At 46.2% G+C, this 16,921-nt stretch overlaps 1 protein-coding gene across 1 annotated transcript in view; it reads left to right on the plus strand.

Annotated features, from left to right (window-relative positions):
• Positions 1 to 1,893: 1,893 nt before the first annotated feature.
• LOC101522868 (dehydrogenase/reductase SDR family member 4) overlaps positions 1,894 to 16,921 on the plus strand; it is a 297,343-nt gene continuing 282,315 nt past the window's right edge. Inside the window, exon 1 of the mRNA XM_058666236.1 lies at positions 1,894 to 1,961. Within this exon, the coding sequence (XP_058522219.1) occupies positions 1,909 to 1,961 (53 nt within the window). The 5' untranslated portion in view covers positions 1,894 to 1,908. The remainder of the gene's footprint in view (positions 1,962 to 16,921) is intronic.

The following is a 16,921-nucleotide window of genomic DNA, read 5'->3' on the forward strand; positions in this document are numbered from 1 at the left end:
GCCTGCCTTTGGCTTGGACTCACATCTCTGTATGGGGCTGCCCTGTTCAGAGGCAGGCACAGGGCAAGCTGCAGGCCACAGGCCAGATCTGGCTGCCACCTGCTCCTCCACAACCCAGGAGTGGAGAATGTCTTCCAACATTTTTTTTTTTAAAGATGGTTGAGAAAACTATGGGGAGAACTATGTCACAGCACAAAAAATTTAGAAAGCACTGAAACCCCAGAGCCTACTGGGTTTATGGCTGCATGATCACCCTCGATTATTTCCTTATTGTTCTTGACTGCTGGTCCCAAAGGGGCAGAGTTGAGAAGCTGTAGCCAATACTGGCAAAGTCCATGCGGCTTTTCCTCTGGCTCCCTGTCAACTGACTTTGCTTGCTCCTGGGGCTGAGGCCCTGCTGGAGGGAGGAGCTGGATGCAGAAAGCAAGTCTCTTGTTCCATGGTTCTCATCAACAGAGTTTCATAGGGAGTGAACTATCCAGAGGGGGTATGGGAAAAGGCTGCTCACTGATTTCCAGCCCTAACATGACTGAACAGCTGCATGCCCAATCATCTCCATAGCTGGTGCCAGCCCCACAGCCCAGCTGTGACACTCTGGCTTCTGTCAGTCCTGCCTTCCTCACTATCTGCCAGACGACTCCGTCTAGAAGCCTCCCTCCACCTCAGATGGACAGTGTCCAGAGGTGGAGTTCTTATTTCTTTTCTCTCTCTCTTTTTTAAAATAATTTTATTCTTTAGGGTAGTTGGGACATTAACCAGTGCCCATATGGGATGCTGGCACTTACAGGCAGAGGATTAGCCTATTATGCTACTGTGCTGGCCCTGGAATTCTTATTTGGAACCTCATTGCCCTCCTGATTACAAGTCACCAATCCCTGCCCCAAACTTCTTGGCCCTGTGTGTGCCCTTACTCAGGGCACTGAGGAGTTTCTGCCTTGCTTATGTTAATTTACATACAAGGGTACTTTCCCCAGGGGCCTGTAAGCATCTCTGGAGGAAGGGGCAACACCACTGAATTTCCACCTTTGGAGCCTTGGCCTCTACCACTCCCTACACACCCGGTAGGTCTGGAGTCAGACCAATCTGGTTCAAAGGCACTCTTTATCTTGAAAGCAGTTATGCAACCCTTGTTTGCCCCACCAGCATTGTTGGTGCTCTCTTTCTTCTAGCCATGGTTGCAGGTGCTGGCACCATGGCCGAGAGCACCACAAAGGAGGCTGCACTCCCATGAGAGCCATACATCATGTGGGTTGAGAGCACAGCCCGACCACCTGGCCTGGCATATCAGCTCCACTTCTTGCAAGCTGGGATACCAGGGCATGCCACTCTGCCTCTCTGTTCCTCTGTGTTATTCTCTGAATTACAGAGCTGTTCAAGCTGCAGGATTTTTAGGACCCTAAAGACCCGATGAATTTGCACACAAAGTACATAGTGGCTGGCATAAAGTAAGAGTTATGGCAGAGTGCTAGATGGCATGATCAGCTTAAGGTGCTGATGTCCTAGTTGAGGAGGAGATAACCAAATAAGAAAGAAAGAAAAAGTGGAGCCAGTGAGAAAATAAAGGAGAAGGAAATCAAAGACGAAGGAGGAAGAAACAGCTGCTGGTGGGTAGGGAGTCTGCCCAGTCCAAGGGTCGGGAAAGGGAGGCGATGTTGACAGGTTTAGGAGGGTGATAGCTGGCAAGTAGGAGGCAGGAAGCAGCCTTGATGGGGGTGTGGGTGGCTGGGTGATTTTCAGGCTTCTGGGGGGTGTTAAGCAGGAAAAAAAAATTTAGCTGTGCCTCTAAGTGCAGTGGCAAGCCACTGGAAGGCTCTAAACAGAGGAGATTTATGTTTGGAAAGATAATTCTGACTACAGGGTAGACAGAAAGCGGCTCATGAGGTCTTAAGTGTGTAGTTAAGGGGGTCAATGAGGAAGCTGCAGAGCCTAGGTGGGCGAGGACAAGGGGAGGCAGACAGCGGGTGAGTGAAGGGCAGGATTTGATGCCCACTTTGGAGGTCAGACTCATAGATGGACTGGAGGTAGGAGTTAAGGAGCAACAGAGCCCAGGGAGGCACCAGCCTTTGTGGCTGGCATTGCTTCCTGAGATAGGAGGCCAATGGACAGATGGGTTTTAAACTGGATGGGAATCAAGAACACTGCTTTGGCTCTGTTCAGTTGGCCACAGAGGCAAAGTTCTCTGAGATCAGTCCCCTTAGCTGGGGCACAATGAGAATAGTCCCAGGAGCACTGCTGAGGCCCAGGGCTTGAGTCTTAGCCGCCTTCACCAGTGGTGTGGCCATGTGCCAGTGACTCTCTTTTTCTCTGGGCCTCAGTGTTCATATCTGTAAAACTGAGATAATCACAGCACTTACTTCAAATTGAGAGTATTTGTGGAGGGCACAGAGTAGCTTTGGGGTCCCGTGAAAAGCCATACTAAGTTATAGATACATGACTCCAAATAGGGTGGCATTGAACCTTCCATTAGACCAGTGGTGTGCCTCACCAATGTAGTTATTAGTCACTGTTAAGTAGGGAATGAAAGAAACAAACACTTGTTTCCTCTGGAATCCACTAGATGGGTTTGCCCAAATCTGCATAATCTTTCTCAGAAAACAGTAGGGAAGGGAACACTTCCCAATTTATTCTGTGATGTTAGTGCTACCCTGCTATTGAAACCAAAGAAAGCACAAAAAGGAAAACTATGGTTCAGAATCTCTCATGAATATAAAATCTTTAGACAAAACGTGAGCAAATGAATCCAGCAATATGTAAAATCATTCTACATCATGACCAACCAGCTATTGAGTATTGAAAAATCAGTCCATGTAATTCTTATAATTTGCTCATGTTTTCGTCCATTTTGTAGTTTTATACATCACCCTTGAGCCCATGTTCCCCCCTTTTTTTCTTCTTTTTTTGAATGTGTGAGGTCTAGGAAGAAGGGACTGACTCAACACACGGGTACTGGGAACTCAGGAAGGACTGGCAGGTGGGCGGGGCATGGAGGTCGACTGCTGGGAACATTCTGTGTTTCAGGTTGTGGAATGCATACCTTCCTGATTCTCAGAAAAGTAATATGTGTCTTTGGCAACAGTTTGTTGAGTCAATAGTTGGCATTGGCAGGGAGGATATGTCCTCAGGAGAGAAGGGGAGGGTGTGGAAGGCTCCAGAAGGTCTCAGGTATACAGCTTGCAGGGCCTGTGCCATCCAGCCTCCCAATAACTCACCTGCTGCTTCCAGCAGCCTGAGCTGTGCTCACCTGGTGAAGCCTCGGGGTAGATGAGAACTGATAGATCTATGCTAGGGGCTGAGTCACCGAGGGGAGGCAGGTGTTGCTTTTTGCCCATGAGGGTAGACGACCAAGTAGGTGGCTGTGTGGGAACCTGCTTTCTGAGTCATTCTCAGGGTTGGACCTGAGCGATGGGGACCCGAGGAAAGCTCAGTCCAAGATCCTGCCTCTGTGTACCAGCTGTGCATGGGGTGGTCCAGGCAGCCCTGGTTGCTTGAGGGCAACTTGGAACTTCCTGTTCTGGTTTCAACTTGCAGAGCGAGATGCTTGGATCTGGGCAGCTGGGGTCTGGGAGGCTAAAACCATAGTGAGACTGAAAGAGTCCCTGCTCTGATCTTTCATGGGACAATAGCCTACATCATCTGTTCATCCCCTGTAGCCCAAGGGGTGTAAGCCAGGGTGGGGGACCCTGGAGAATGTGGGGCATCTCTCAGCCCTGGGAAGTCGTGGGGCCAGCCATGTAATAAGAGGGAGTTAGGATCTGAATATGCTGCAGGCATTGCTGCCAGGTGCTTCTCAGGTGCCGCCTGGCCAACCATTGCCTCTGTCCCAGGTGGCACAATGCCTCTGTTTGACACATGAGCAACTCATGTGCCAAGGGTCTGTACCTTCTGATTCTTTCATCAGTGGGTGTTCACCGGTGCCAACATGGCTGTATCAATTTGGCAAGGCTTGTCACTAGGTAGGGGGTGGCCTAGACCTTCTGATGATGCTTCGCAATGATTGATTCAGGTTCTTTCTGAATTACATGTGTTTAGTTTCAGCAACTGTTCTCCTGTGCCTTCCCCCTTATGCAAGAATCAGTGCCACCTGCTAACAATCAAGTTCTCAAATAAAATAGATTCTCTTTTTCTTTTTTAAAAAATATTCATTTTAATTGCAAAGTAAGATATATATAGAGGAGGAGGGACAGAGAGCAAGATCTTCCATCCAATGATTCACTCCCTAAATGACCACAACGGCTGGAGCTGAGCTGATCCAAAGGCAGGAGCCAGGAGCCTCTTGCGGGTCTCTCATGCAGGTGCAGGGTCCCAAGGCTTATGGGCTGACCTCGACTGCTTTCCCAGGCCACAAGCAGGGAGCTGGATGGGAAGTAGAGCTGTAGGGATTAGAACTGGCACCCATATGGGATCCATGTTTGTTCAAGGCAAGGACCTTAGCCACTAGGCCACTATGCCGGGCCCAGAATAGATTCTCTTATGTCATACATGAAGAGAGATGTACTAAGATGGCTATTATAGCATTGTTTATAGGAAATAGTAGAATAGTTAAACTAGCATAAGATTCCAAAAGTTTTGGTCTCACAATCCTTTTGAATGTTCTCAAAATTTACTGAGCTCTGTAAAGAGCTTTTGTTTATGTGGGTCATATCTGTCAACATTGACCATAATGAAAATTAGGACTGAGATATTGAAAAAGCTTACCGATTCCTTAAAACCATAAGCTATTCTCACATAAATAAGATTTTAAGTAAAAACTAGAAAACAAAGACATTTGTGAGAAGGGGTGCATTATTACACATTTAGTGTCTCAGAAAACAGCAGGAGGTGGGTGTTTGGTTTGGGATGCCCACATGCCATATTGGAGCTCCTGGGTTCCAGTCCTGGTCCAGCTCCAGGTTTCTACTTCTTGCTTTCGCAAACTCTGGAGGAAGCAGGTGATGGCTGGAGTCCCTGCCACTCATGTGGTATATCTGGATTGAATTCTGAGCTCCTGGTGCTGGCCCAGCTGTTGGGGACATTTGGGAAGTGAATAGCAGATGGAAGATCTCTCTCTCCCTCTTGGCCTTGCAAACAACAAATTTACAAATATGTACCTCCTTTTGTAATCAGTTACAATGCTATCTTAATAGAAATAATATGAAAAATAACCTGCCACAAACAATTGGGAAAGTGAGGAATACTAACTTTTTTTGAATGACTATCAATATTCTCCTTTGATACTATCCTGAAACTTCAAAAACTGGAGTTTGTTATTTACAATGTAGAATCTGAAGCCACATCAATGAACATCTTTTAAGAAGATTTATTTACTTTTCTTGAAAATTCGGATATACAGAGAGGAGGAGAGACAGAGAAAAAGATCTTTGTTGATTCACTCCCGAAGTGGCTGCAATGGTTGGAACTGAGCCAATCCAAAGCCAGGATCTCAGAGCCTCTTCCGGGTCTCCCACGCAGGTGCAGGGTCCCAAGGCTTTGGGGCATCCTCTGCTGCTTTTCCAGGCCACAAGCAGGGAGCTGGTTGGGAAGCGGGGCTGCCGGGATTAGAACAATGCCCTTATGGGATCCTGGCTTGTGCAAGGCAAGGACTTTAGCTGCTAGGCTACTGCGCTGGGCCTGATGGACGTTTTTGTATTCTACTGTCTTTAAATGCCATTGGTTCAGCTTGCATGTTGAGTGACTATTTCACACATACATGATTTGTTCATATCATGCTTTGGTCAGTCAAAAAATTTTGTTCTCTTAAGATAAGCAAATTTTCTAAGTGTTGACACATTCCATTACACAATACCAAAAATTAATGTTTGTTGGTGTCAATATTGATCTCTTTGGAAAATACAGGCAGTTAGTTGTCAAGCTCATTATGGCAGGCACACATTGTTTACAATTCTAATTTTTCCTGCAAAGTTCAAATTTTACCTTTGGCAACTAATATTGCCAGCTATTTTCCTTGAAGTGACAGACTCTGCTCATTTTATGTCTGCCAGATACCCAAACCTGAATAATTATAGTTTATATGTCATGAGCCCTTCTTTTCAGAAAAAAAAATCACAAGGCATAAAAAAGCAAACAGCGCAGGTTATGGCTGAAACAATTGCACAAGCGCTTTTTTTTTTTTTTAAAAGATAACCATCACTCTTCAGTATGCAACAGAAATGTTTTACGCATACTTCTCATTTTTTAACAACAACAACAAAAAACCTATGTTCTCCAGGAGCAAGATTTCAGGAAATAACAGCAATAACAGCAAGTGAAACTGTCATTTTCCCCCTAACTGTAGGATATGTGGCAATAAAGATCATTTTGTGTTGCTATCTGATTAACATTAAACACCAGCAGTTTAATCCTTTGTTTTTGCATTGTAAGTAAGAACAGTTAAAGTGCTGTTCTAGGAGAAAGCATGATTTATTTTATTTATTTTTTAAAAAGATTTATTTATTTTTATTACAAAGTTAGATATATAGAGAGGAGGAGAGACAGAGAGGAAGATCTTCTGTCTGATGATTCACTCCCCAAGTGAGCGCAACGGCCGCTGCTGTGCCGATCCGGAGCCAAGAGCCAGGAGCCAGGAACTTCCTTCCGGGTCTCCCACACGGGTGCAGGATCCCAAAGCACTGGCCCGTCCTCCACTGCTTTCCCAGGCCACAAGCAGGGAGCTGGATGGGAAGTGGAGCTGCCGGGATTAGAACCGGCGCCCATATGGGATCCCAGTGCGTTCACCGTGAGGACTTTAGCCGCTAGGCCACACTGATGGGCCCAGAAAGCATGATTTAAATTGGGTTTTTTGCCCAATGAAAGATCTTTATATATACATATGTAAAATATATATTTGTTTTTATTGGAAAGGCAGATTTATGAGAAAAGGAGAGACAGAAAGTGGCTGCAATGGTCACAGCTGATCCAAAGCCAGGAACCTGGAGCCTCTTCTGGGTTTCCTACACTGGTGCAGGGACCCAAGGCTTTGGGTCGTCCTTCTCTGCCTTCCTAGGCCACAGGCAGGGAGCTGGATGGGAAGTGGAGCAGCCAGGGCACGAACGCGTATCAACATGTGATCCCGGCACTTACAGGGGGAGGGTTAGTTAATTGAGCCATTGAGCCAAGACTGAAAGAAGATATTTAATAAGTAATTGATGCTGACACTGGATGGTTACAAGAAAACAGCAAATTCCTGTGTGTGAGGCAGAAGTACTTCTTAGACACGGGAGGAATGGCATTTTGGTGTTTGTGGCCACACCATGAGTCTGATGAGTAGTTGTGTTGTTGCTAAGTAGCCGTGCCTGGGATTTCTATTGCTGACTTTTCATCCAGCAGTCAGGCAGCAATGTCAATATAAAAAGTCTCCTTATCTCTCTGTGGTTGTGTGGACTTCTGGATCCCATGCAGTATGATAACTGGCCCTGTAAGATGCTCCAACAACTTGCTTTCTTGCTTAGAAAGCTGAGAATCTTTAGGTTTGAAAAAGATCGTATCTATGTTTAGTACAGCCTATTCATTTTTTTCCCGTAAGCTATGAATGCCTGGCTTCAAAACGATGCTGTAATTTACCTAGTGCTATAACACTACTCCCAGCATTCTGTAGACATTATAATATAAAGAACGTCTATTCAGATGAGGGAAATATGGATTTCATCATAATTTTGTTTCTTATTCACTTCTGTGCAGTTTTTTTTTTTTAAATTGGGCATGTGCTTCCTTTCTACTTGAACTTGTTAATACGTTGCCTTGCTCCTTCCCAGTGTTTTGGGGCACAAATGGTACAGCTATAAGTAGAAAAAGCAAATCTCCTAGTCCAAGAATGTCTTTCTTTTTAAAGGAGTTAGTGATTTACTTTTGCTTATTTGAAAGATAAAATGACAGAGAGAAAAAGAGGGAGGGAGGAAATGGAGAGGGAGGGAGGGGGGAGAGAGAGAGAGAAAGAGAGACAGAGACAGAGAGAGAGAGAAAGAGAGAGAGAGAGAGAGAATGTCTTCAATTTGCCAATTTACTTCCCAAATGCCCACAATAGCCAGGGCAGGGACAGGCTGAAACCCTGAGATAAGAACTCCATCCAGGTCTCTTATACGGGACCCAAGTACTTAGCCATCATGTACTGCAGCTCAGGGTACATATTCAGAAGCTGGATTGACAATTCAATACCACGGACTCCGATATGCATCTGAGATATGGGTATACCAAGTCTTGACTTAACCTACTGTGTTACAACATGCAGCTCAATCTGTCTTTTTAAAACCAATGATAAGTCCTTGAATACAAGAATATATACATACAGGGCTAGTGCGTAGGCTCAATTGGCTAATCCTCCACCTCTAAGTTCCAGCATCCCATTTGGGCACTAATTCCTGTCCTGGATGCTACACTTTCTATCCAGCTCCCTACTTGTGGCCTGGGAAAGCAGTAGAGGATGCTTCAAATCCTTGGAACCCTGCACCTGCATGGGAGACCTGGAGGCGGTTCCTGGCTTCAGATTGGCTCAGCTCTGGCCATTGTGGCCACTTTGGGTGTGAACCAGCAGAAGATCTTTCCTTCTCTCTGTAACTCTGTAACTCTGTCTTTCCAATAGGAATAAATAAATGCATATTTTAAAGAATATATGCATACACAGGCCCGGCGTAGTAGACTAGCAGCTAAAATTCTCACCTTGAGCGTGCCAGGATCCCAGATGGGTGCTGGTTTTTACCCCGGCTGCCTGCTTCCCATTCAGCTCCCTGCTGTGGCCTGGAAAAGCAGCCAAGGATGGCCAAAAGCCTTTGGACCCTGCACCTGTGTGGAGACCCAGAAGAGGCTCTGGGCTTCTGGCTTTGGCCCAGCTCAGCTCCGGCCATTGCGGCCACTTGGGAAGTGAATCATTGGATGGAAGATCTTCCTCTTTGTCTCTCCTCTTTGTATATCTGACTTTGAAAAAAAAAATCTTTTTAAAGAAAGAATAGATGCATATATATTAAAGACATGTATTAACTTTTTTTTTAAAGATTTATTTTATTTTTTTATTACAAAGTCAGATATACTGAGAGGAGGAGAGATAGAGAGGAAGTGGAGCTGCTGGGACCAGAACCAGTGGCCACATGGGATCAAGGCGAGGACCTTAGCCACCAGGCCACACTGCCGAGCCCATGTATTAACTTTTAAAATAAAATATAAAAATGTTTCCTATTTTGTTTTTGTTTATTTGAAAAGCAGAGAGAGAGAGAGAATGATCTCCCACCTGATCACACACCTACAATGGCTACAGCTCGGCCAGCCTAGAGACAGGAGCCAGAACATCCTACTGGGTTTCCCACGCGGAGGGCAGGGATGCGCCAATCCCTGTTGCCTCCCAGGGTGCGCATGAGCAGGAAGCTGGAGTGTAGAGTGACTCTAGCTCCGTCATGAGACATGGGCATCCCCAGTGGTGACTTAACTGTCACCTCAGTGCTTGTCCCCTATAACTTTTATTTTTTATTTTTTTACTATTATTTTTAATTCATTAATTACATTGTATTATGTGACACAGTTTCATAGGTACTTGGGTTCTCCCCACCCCTCCCCAAACCCTCCTACCATGGTGGATTCCTCCACCTTGTTGCATAACCACAGTTCAAGTTCAGTTGAGATTCCCCCCCTATAACTTTTAAAACAATGTTGGATAAAGTTGCCACACTTATGCAGGTTTTTATAAAAATTTTACATTATTATTGCAAAATCAAGTAAAGTGTGCTTTTTCTTGTGTTTCAAGATAGGTACAAGGAAAATTTCATAATCTCAAAATGCAGTTCGTTGGATGATAGTACAAGGGACATGTACCCATGTATGACTGGTATCACTTAAGTAGGTTTTATAAAGGATATGGTTTCAATATCAGTTATTACTGTAAAATTTAGAGTATTAGGTGAAGGGGCATATTTCCTTGTAGCCCTTGCTTATATTCCTGATAAACTACATGTTTTTTGTAAAGATTGATTTATTTTTATTGGAAAGTCAGATATGCAGAGAGGAGGAGAGGCAGAGAGGAAGATCTTCTGTCCACTGATTCACTCCTCAAGTGGTTGCAATGGCCAGAGCTGTGCCGATCCGAAGCCAGGAGCCAGGAGCCTCTTGCGGGTCTCCCATGCTGGTGAGTGTCCCAAGATTCTGGGCATCCTTAACTGCTTTCCTAGGCCACAAGCAGGGAGCTGGATGGAAAGCAGGGCTTCTGGGATTAGAACTGGTGCCCATATGGGATCCTGGTACATGTAAGGTGAGAACTTTAGCTACTAGGCTACTGTATCAGGTCCTAAACGTTTTTTTTTGCTTATTTATTTATTTTTGAATTTTTATTGCAAAGTCAGATATACATAGAGGAGGAGAGGCAGAGAGGAAGATCATCCATCCGATGGTTGACTCCCCAAGTGACCGCAACAGCTGGAGCTGAGCCAATCCTAAGCTAGGAGCCAGGAGTCTCTTCCGGGTCTTCCATATGGGTGCAGGGTCCCAAAGCTTTGGGCCATCCTCGACTGCCTTTCCAGGCCACAAGCAGGGAGTTGGGCGGGAAGTGGGGCTTTCAGGACCAGAACTGGTGCCCGTATGGGATCCCGGCGCATTCATGGCGATGACTAGTTGCTAGGCTACTGCATTGGGCTCTTTAAAAAATTTTTTATTTGTTATACTTTTTATTTGGTGGGCATTAAGTCTTTGAGTGCAAATTTAAAATATATTATCTGGGGACAGTGCTGTAGCTCTGTGGGTTAAGCCATTGCCTGAAGTGCTGGCATCCCATATGACAGTTTGAGTTCTGACTATTCCATTTCCAGTCCAGCTACCTGCTAATGCACCTGGGAAAGCAGTGGAAGATGGCCCAAGCATTTGGGCTCCTCTTGCTCGTGTGGGAGACCTAGACAGAGTTGCAGGCTCCTGGCTTCAGCCTGTCCCCAGTGCTGGCTGTTTTGACCATTTTGCGAAGTGAACCAACAGATGGAAGATCTCTCTCTCTTTTCTTTGTTTGTCTGTCTGTCCCTTTCCCTCTTTGTAACTCTGCCTTCCAAATAAATAGCAAAATAAATATTTTCTTACAAAAGAATATTTTGTGTTCACTTTTCTTCTAGCTCATGTGTTATTTATATAATTTGGATATATTTTCATGTCAGTTAATAGGCTTGTTGTCCCTGTTCCCCAGAGAATTGTTATAAGGGTTACGGCTACTGGAGAAATACAGGACACTCTTTTAAGTCTTTACTTTCCACAAACTACAGATTTTTAGTGTAAATTTGTTCCTCCCAGTATTTGGAACAACCTTATATGAAACCGCTATTTGTTGTTTATCTAAAATTCAGATGTAACTGGGCATCCTCCATTTTTCTTTGCAAGTTGGCAACCCCAAAGAGGGGGTCTCAGGACTCTCTGGGGCTCAGAGGGGGTGTGCAGTCAGACTCACTTTTTATTGGGGTGCCACATTGACGCTCACTGGAGTCCACGGTGTGCCCAGTGCCCAGCAAGCAGAGCCCGACAGAGGATCAGAAATCCCTGAGAGGATGCCGCTGGGGCCGAGTGGTCAGCGACCTCCTGCTCTCCTGGTGAACAGCTTGGGCAACCCGCCAAGGCCTGGAGATGGTTTATGGTTTATGATAACCGGGAGGGATGGGAAAGGAACCCAAGGCAGGTTGTAAAATGTTGCAATGGGAATTTTTGTTGTTCAAACACACTTCAGTCTCCAAGGCAACCTTTGGAATGAGGCTTGCATAACTCCTACAGCCACCTAAGGCTGGTGACATTTTCGGGGTGGGGTGGGGGCTGACTCTGGCTAAGTCCCTCCTTCTCTGCCCCCTCCCTTCCGGCTTTATTTATGTGTGTGTGTATATGTGTGTGTGTGTGAGAGAGAGAGACAGAGACAGAAAGAGATGAGAGATCTACCAGCCAATGGTTCATGCTCCAGAGTCACAATACAGTAGCTAGGGCTGGCCCAGATTGGCAAGCTGAAGCCAGGAACCTGAATTCTGTCAGTGTCTCCCATGCAGGTGCAGGGACTCAAGTCTTAGAGCCCTTTTCCATGTCCTTCCCGCGTATATCAGCTGGAAGTTGGAAGCTGCGTGGACTGAACCCGAGCGCTGGAGTGTTGGAGGTGGGAGTCCTAACTGATGTGCGACAACATCTGCCCCAAGTCCCTGCTACCAGAGGCCACGGCTACCCCAGCGGTTTATCCTGAGGCAGCGAATGCTCATTGAGAGAACAGGCCTTTTCCTCCCCTGCTCTTCCCCTGAAGAGGTGTCCAGGCACCACCCTGGCTTGTTGTCTCCACTTTCTGCTTCATGAGATTTCGCCATGGCAACACTTCCTCGCATCTACAAGCTCTTAGATTTTTTTTAAAAAAATTTTTCTTCTAAGATTTATTTATTTTTATTGGAAAGTCAGATTTACAGAGAGAAAGAGACACAGAGACAAAGATCTCCCATATGTTGGCTCGCTCCCCAAGTGACTGCAACAGAACTTAGCTGATCTGAAGTCAGGAGCCAGGAGCTTCTTCTGGGTTTCCCACGTGGGTGTAGAGTCCCAAGGCCTTGGGCTGTCCTTGACTGCTTTCTCAGGACACAGGTAGGGAGCTGAAAGAGAAGTGGAGCAGCAGGAATCCAAGCACATGCTGTCGTTCACACAGACCTCATTCTGTGGGGAATCAGCCTGGGACCTCTAGGCTCAGTGGTCTGGGAGAGGGTCACCATGGGAAGAGGAAGGGCTTGGATGCAGGGCAGGGCACAGGCCTGGTACTTCTCATGGAGAAATCCTGCTGATTTTAGGTATTGGACCTATCAGTTTCTGTTTTTAAATGTTATTTAAATGTGAAGTTTAAGTTCGGCTAGGGCTGGGGCAAAAGGAGTCCTCTGCAGCGTGGTGGCTGTAAAGGGTGCCTGAGCCAGGTCGGACCTTATGCTTGGTACTTAGCCCAAGGACACTGTTTCCACATGGTGAACAAGTCCTAGGTGTTCCCAGGCCCGAGATTTCTTTTTTTTTTTAATTAATTTTTTTAAAATTATATTTTTGACAATCTTTACATAGTTAATTGGGGTAAAAAGGTTCAAGGGCTATAGGAAAGTGGGTAAGACTATTATTTCCATATTGTTTCCTTCATGTTTAAAGGGGGGTATTAAGGGAGAAGGCCTACCCAGTTTCCCACCCATCCCAAGTCCCAGGTGTAGCGTATGTTCTGAGGTTCTTGCTCAAGTGGTTTTGATAGTTCAGGCGGGGTCAGGCTATAAAACCCACTGGCAAATGCCAAGGTGAGGTGGGCCATACCAGACTTGGCTGTAGCACCCAACCAGCACACATGAGAACCAGGGAGAGAGGGGGCAAAGCCAGTAGGGGAATGTGGAGGGTTCCCCTGCTGGACTGCCACTCCCACTGGAGAGCATGAGTTGGGATGTGGGCAGACCAGACCAGGCAGGACTACAACACCTGTGGGCCTCATGTGAGCTAGATCAGGGAAAAGCCAGGCTGGGCTGACTGTTCCTACTGGTGCAAGCATAAATCTGGTTGGGCTTTGCTGCAACATCAGCTGGCAGAGGCTGGCACTGGGGGTTAATTCTGTCAAGTTAAACTGCAGAACCACCTGGAGAGTGCATGATCCGGGAGTGGGCCCAGAAGGGAAATAGTGGGCTCCTCCTTCTTGGGTTACCTCTCACACTGGAGAGCATGAAAACCAGGATTGGGGCAGGGGTGGCTAGACAGAAAGGCACCTGCCAGCATGTATGTGGGCTGGATAACTAGGCTTCAATGCCCATTGACATGTATGAGAGCTAAATGGGATGTGGGACAGACTGGACTAGTCTGCTATACATACTGGCAAGCTTGGGAACTAGGGCAGGGGGCAGGCCTGGTGGGCGTTATTGTGGGTTGCTCCAACTAGGCTGCAGCTTCCACTGGTTTATGTGAGGGCCAGGTATGAAGTGGGCAGGATTGGGCTGGACTGCAACACCCATTGGTTCCAGTGGAAGACAGGGCTGGAAACAGAAATGACCCAGCAATTGCAATGACCAGCATATGCATAAGCTGAATGGGGGTGATGGACTGTGCTGGACCCTGTGCTGGCAAGCACACATAAGAGTCAGGTCTGGGATCACCTCAGACGAAGTTTCTTTAAGGATTCCGCCAACTGAACTGCTGAATCTCAGAATCCCAACCATGAAGAGACGTCAGCCAGTGGATTCTGAAGAGATTTCATCATGCTTGGAATGGCGAGACTGGCAGCAATTCAGAACCGTTGAACTATCAAAACTGCTTGAGCAGGACCCTCGGAGCATGCCCCACGTTGGGGATCCTGGGATGGGTGGGAGGCTGGGTGGGGCTTTTCCCTTTATCTCTCCCCTTATCCTAGATACAGTATATATCTATATCTATATCTATATCTATATCTATATCTATATCTATAGATATAGATATAAATGTGGAAACAATGGTCTTACCCACTTTCCTGTAGCCCTTGACCCTTTGTGCCCTAATCAACTATGTAAAGATTATCTATATCTACATCTCTATATCTATCTATCTATTTATCTATCAACATGAACTTTAGGGGCAGATGTTTGACCTAACGGTTAAGGTTGGGAACCCTCATCCTGAGGGAGTCCTGGTTCTGCTTCTCACTCCAGCTTCCTTATAGTACTTACACCAGGAGGCCAGGTAGTTGAGTTCTGGCCATCTGTGTGGGAAAACCTGCTAGAGTTGCTGGCTTTAGGCTGCCTCAGCTGACATATGTGGGTATATGATGGAGTGAACCACTAGAGAGGAACTGTATGTCTGTCCTTGTCTCTTTTTCTCTCAGACAAATAAATACACATTAAAAATACTCTCTTGGGGGTATGCTGCCTGATTGAAATACAGAACATTCTAGAGCATTGAATATAAGTGTCTTTATACCCAATCATTGTTTAGTTTTGTTTTCTTAGGACTTTTATTTAATGATACTTTTCTTTTGACTTTATTATATAGTTTCTTTTTTCATGTAGAAGTAAAAAAGAATCATGGCTGCTTTAATGCTTTCTTTGCAAGTATTTGAACTTTGCGTTCATCTTCTATTTGTGTGCAGTGTGTGTTTTGGTTTAAGCTGGTCCTCTCCTAAGTTTGTGTGTTGGAAAGTTAATTCCCAAACCCCTGTGGGAATTGTGTTGGGATGGGGATCTTTGGAATGTGATTGGGATGTGATAAAACCATGAGTCTGTGGCTTCCACGATGACATCAGTGGCTTAAAAATTTTTAAGATTAAAAAAATTTGTTTATTGGAAAAGCAGATTTATAGAGAGAAGAAATTACAAGGAAAAAAAGAGAACCATGCACTGGTTGACTCCCCAAATGGCCGCAGCGGCCAGAGCTGAGCCAATCCAAACCCAGGAGCCTCTTGCGGGTCTCCCAAGCGGGTGCAGGGTCCTGAGGCTTATAGGCTGTCCTTGACTGCTTTCCGAGGCCACAAGCAGGGAGCTGGATGAGAAGTGGGGCAGCCGGGATTAGAACCAGAACCCATATGGAATCCCAGTGCGTTCATGGTGAGGACTTTAGCCTAGCCACTGGGCCCTATTAGTGGCTTTTTAAAAAAATTTATTTTTATTACAAAGTCAGATATACAGAGAGGAGGAGAGACAGAGAGGAAGATCTTTCATCTGATGATTCACTCCCCAAGTGAGCGCAATGGCTGGTGCTGAGCCAATCCAAATCCGGGAGCCAGGAACTTCCTTCCAGGTCTCCCACACGGGTGCAGGATCCCAAAGCTTTGGGCCCGTGCTCGACTGCTTTCCCAGGCCACAAGCAGGGAGCTGGATGGGAAGTGGAGCTGCTGGGATTAGAACCGGTGCCCATATGGGATCCCAGGGTGTGTTCAAGGCGAGGACTTTAGCTGCTAGGCCACACTGGACCCCATTAGTGGATTTTTAAGAGGAGGAAGAGACACCCAGGCTAGCCCACTTGCTCGGTTTCAGTGCTTGCTGCCTGCTGCTCTATGATGATGTAGTGAAGGCCTCTGCCTGATGGTGGCACCATGGTCTTCAGGGTGTTCAGCCTCCATAACTCAGAGCCAAGCACCGCCCTGCCTTGCTGTGTGATGGGGCACAGGTCAAGATGTGCTGGCTTTGGTGATTTTATCACATGTACTCTCACACAGTCAGACGGCTGTGACGCAGACGGCAGGGGGCCAAGCCCCTCAGGTGCATCAGCAGGAAGCAGTAGCCAATGGCAGGGAAATGGGATGTGGCTGTCCCAAGTGGCCACTGGCCTGATGTGCGACACTAGATGCCCTTGACACTGTGGGCTTCCATTTAGTCTGTTTTTGACCTGAGCCTTAAATGACACAGAGTCGTAAGCCTCTGCTCTTTACAAACTGCCTGGTTTTAGGTGTTGTGTTATAACTTCAGAAGATGGATGAAGATAGTGTAGAAGGCACGGATCTAATTTTGTTTCTTTCCTCCTGGAAAGCTACTCAGGTGTGTCAACATCTCCTATTGATCACAAAATCAATTTTGATTCTCACTGGTTCCAACAGTACCTTTATCACATATTAAATTCCCATGTGTGCTTGTGTCTATTTCTGGGCTTTTCCTTCTGTTCCTCTCCTTTGTTTGTTCATGTAACAACAGACAATACCAGTTTTCATTGTAGTCGCTTTATTTAATTTACCTACATGTGAGGATTTTCTACTCTATACCTTCAAGGTTCCTGCATCAGTGGGTCCTTGCCTCCCAAGTTCCTGTATTAGCTATCTATTGCGATTGCTTCACACGTCACCCTAAAACCTAGCAGTTTGGAAATGTGTTTTATCACCATTTCTGAGAGTCAGAACTCAGGGCAGTGGAGGTGGGTGGCCCTGAGCAGGATCACTTGGGGGCAGTCACAGGGGCTGGGCTGGCTCACTCACCTGTGGTGGGCAGGCCTCGGAATCTCACAGCTCGAGGTTGTAAGCTTCAGCTCCTTGCTGTAGGAGTGCTACGGGGTGACCCATCAGAGA

The sequence above is a fragment of the Ochotona princeps genome, chromosome 6, assembly GCF_030435755.1.
Source record: "Ochotona princeps isolate mOchPri1 chromosome 6, mOchPri1.hap1, whole genome shotgun sequence".
NCBI lineage: Eukaryota > Metazoa > Chordata > Mammalia > Lagomorpha > Ochotonidae > Ochotona > Ochotona princeps.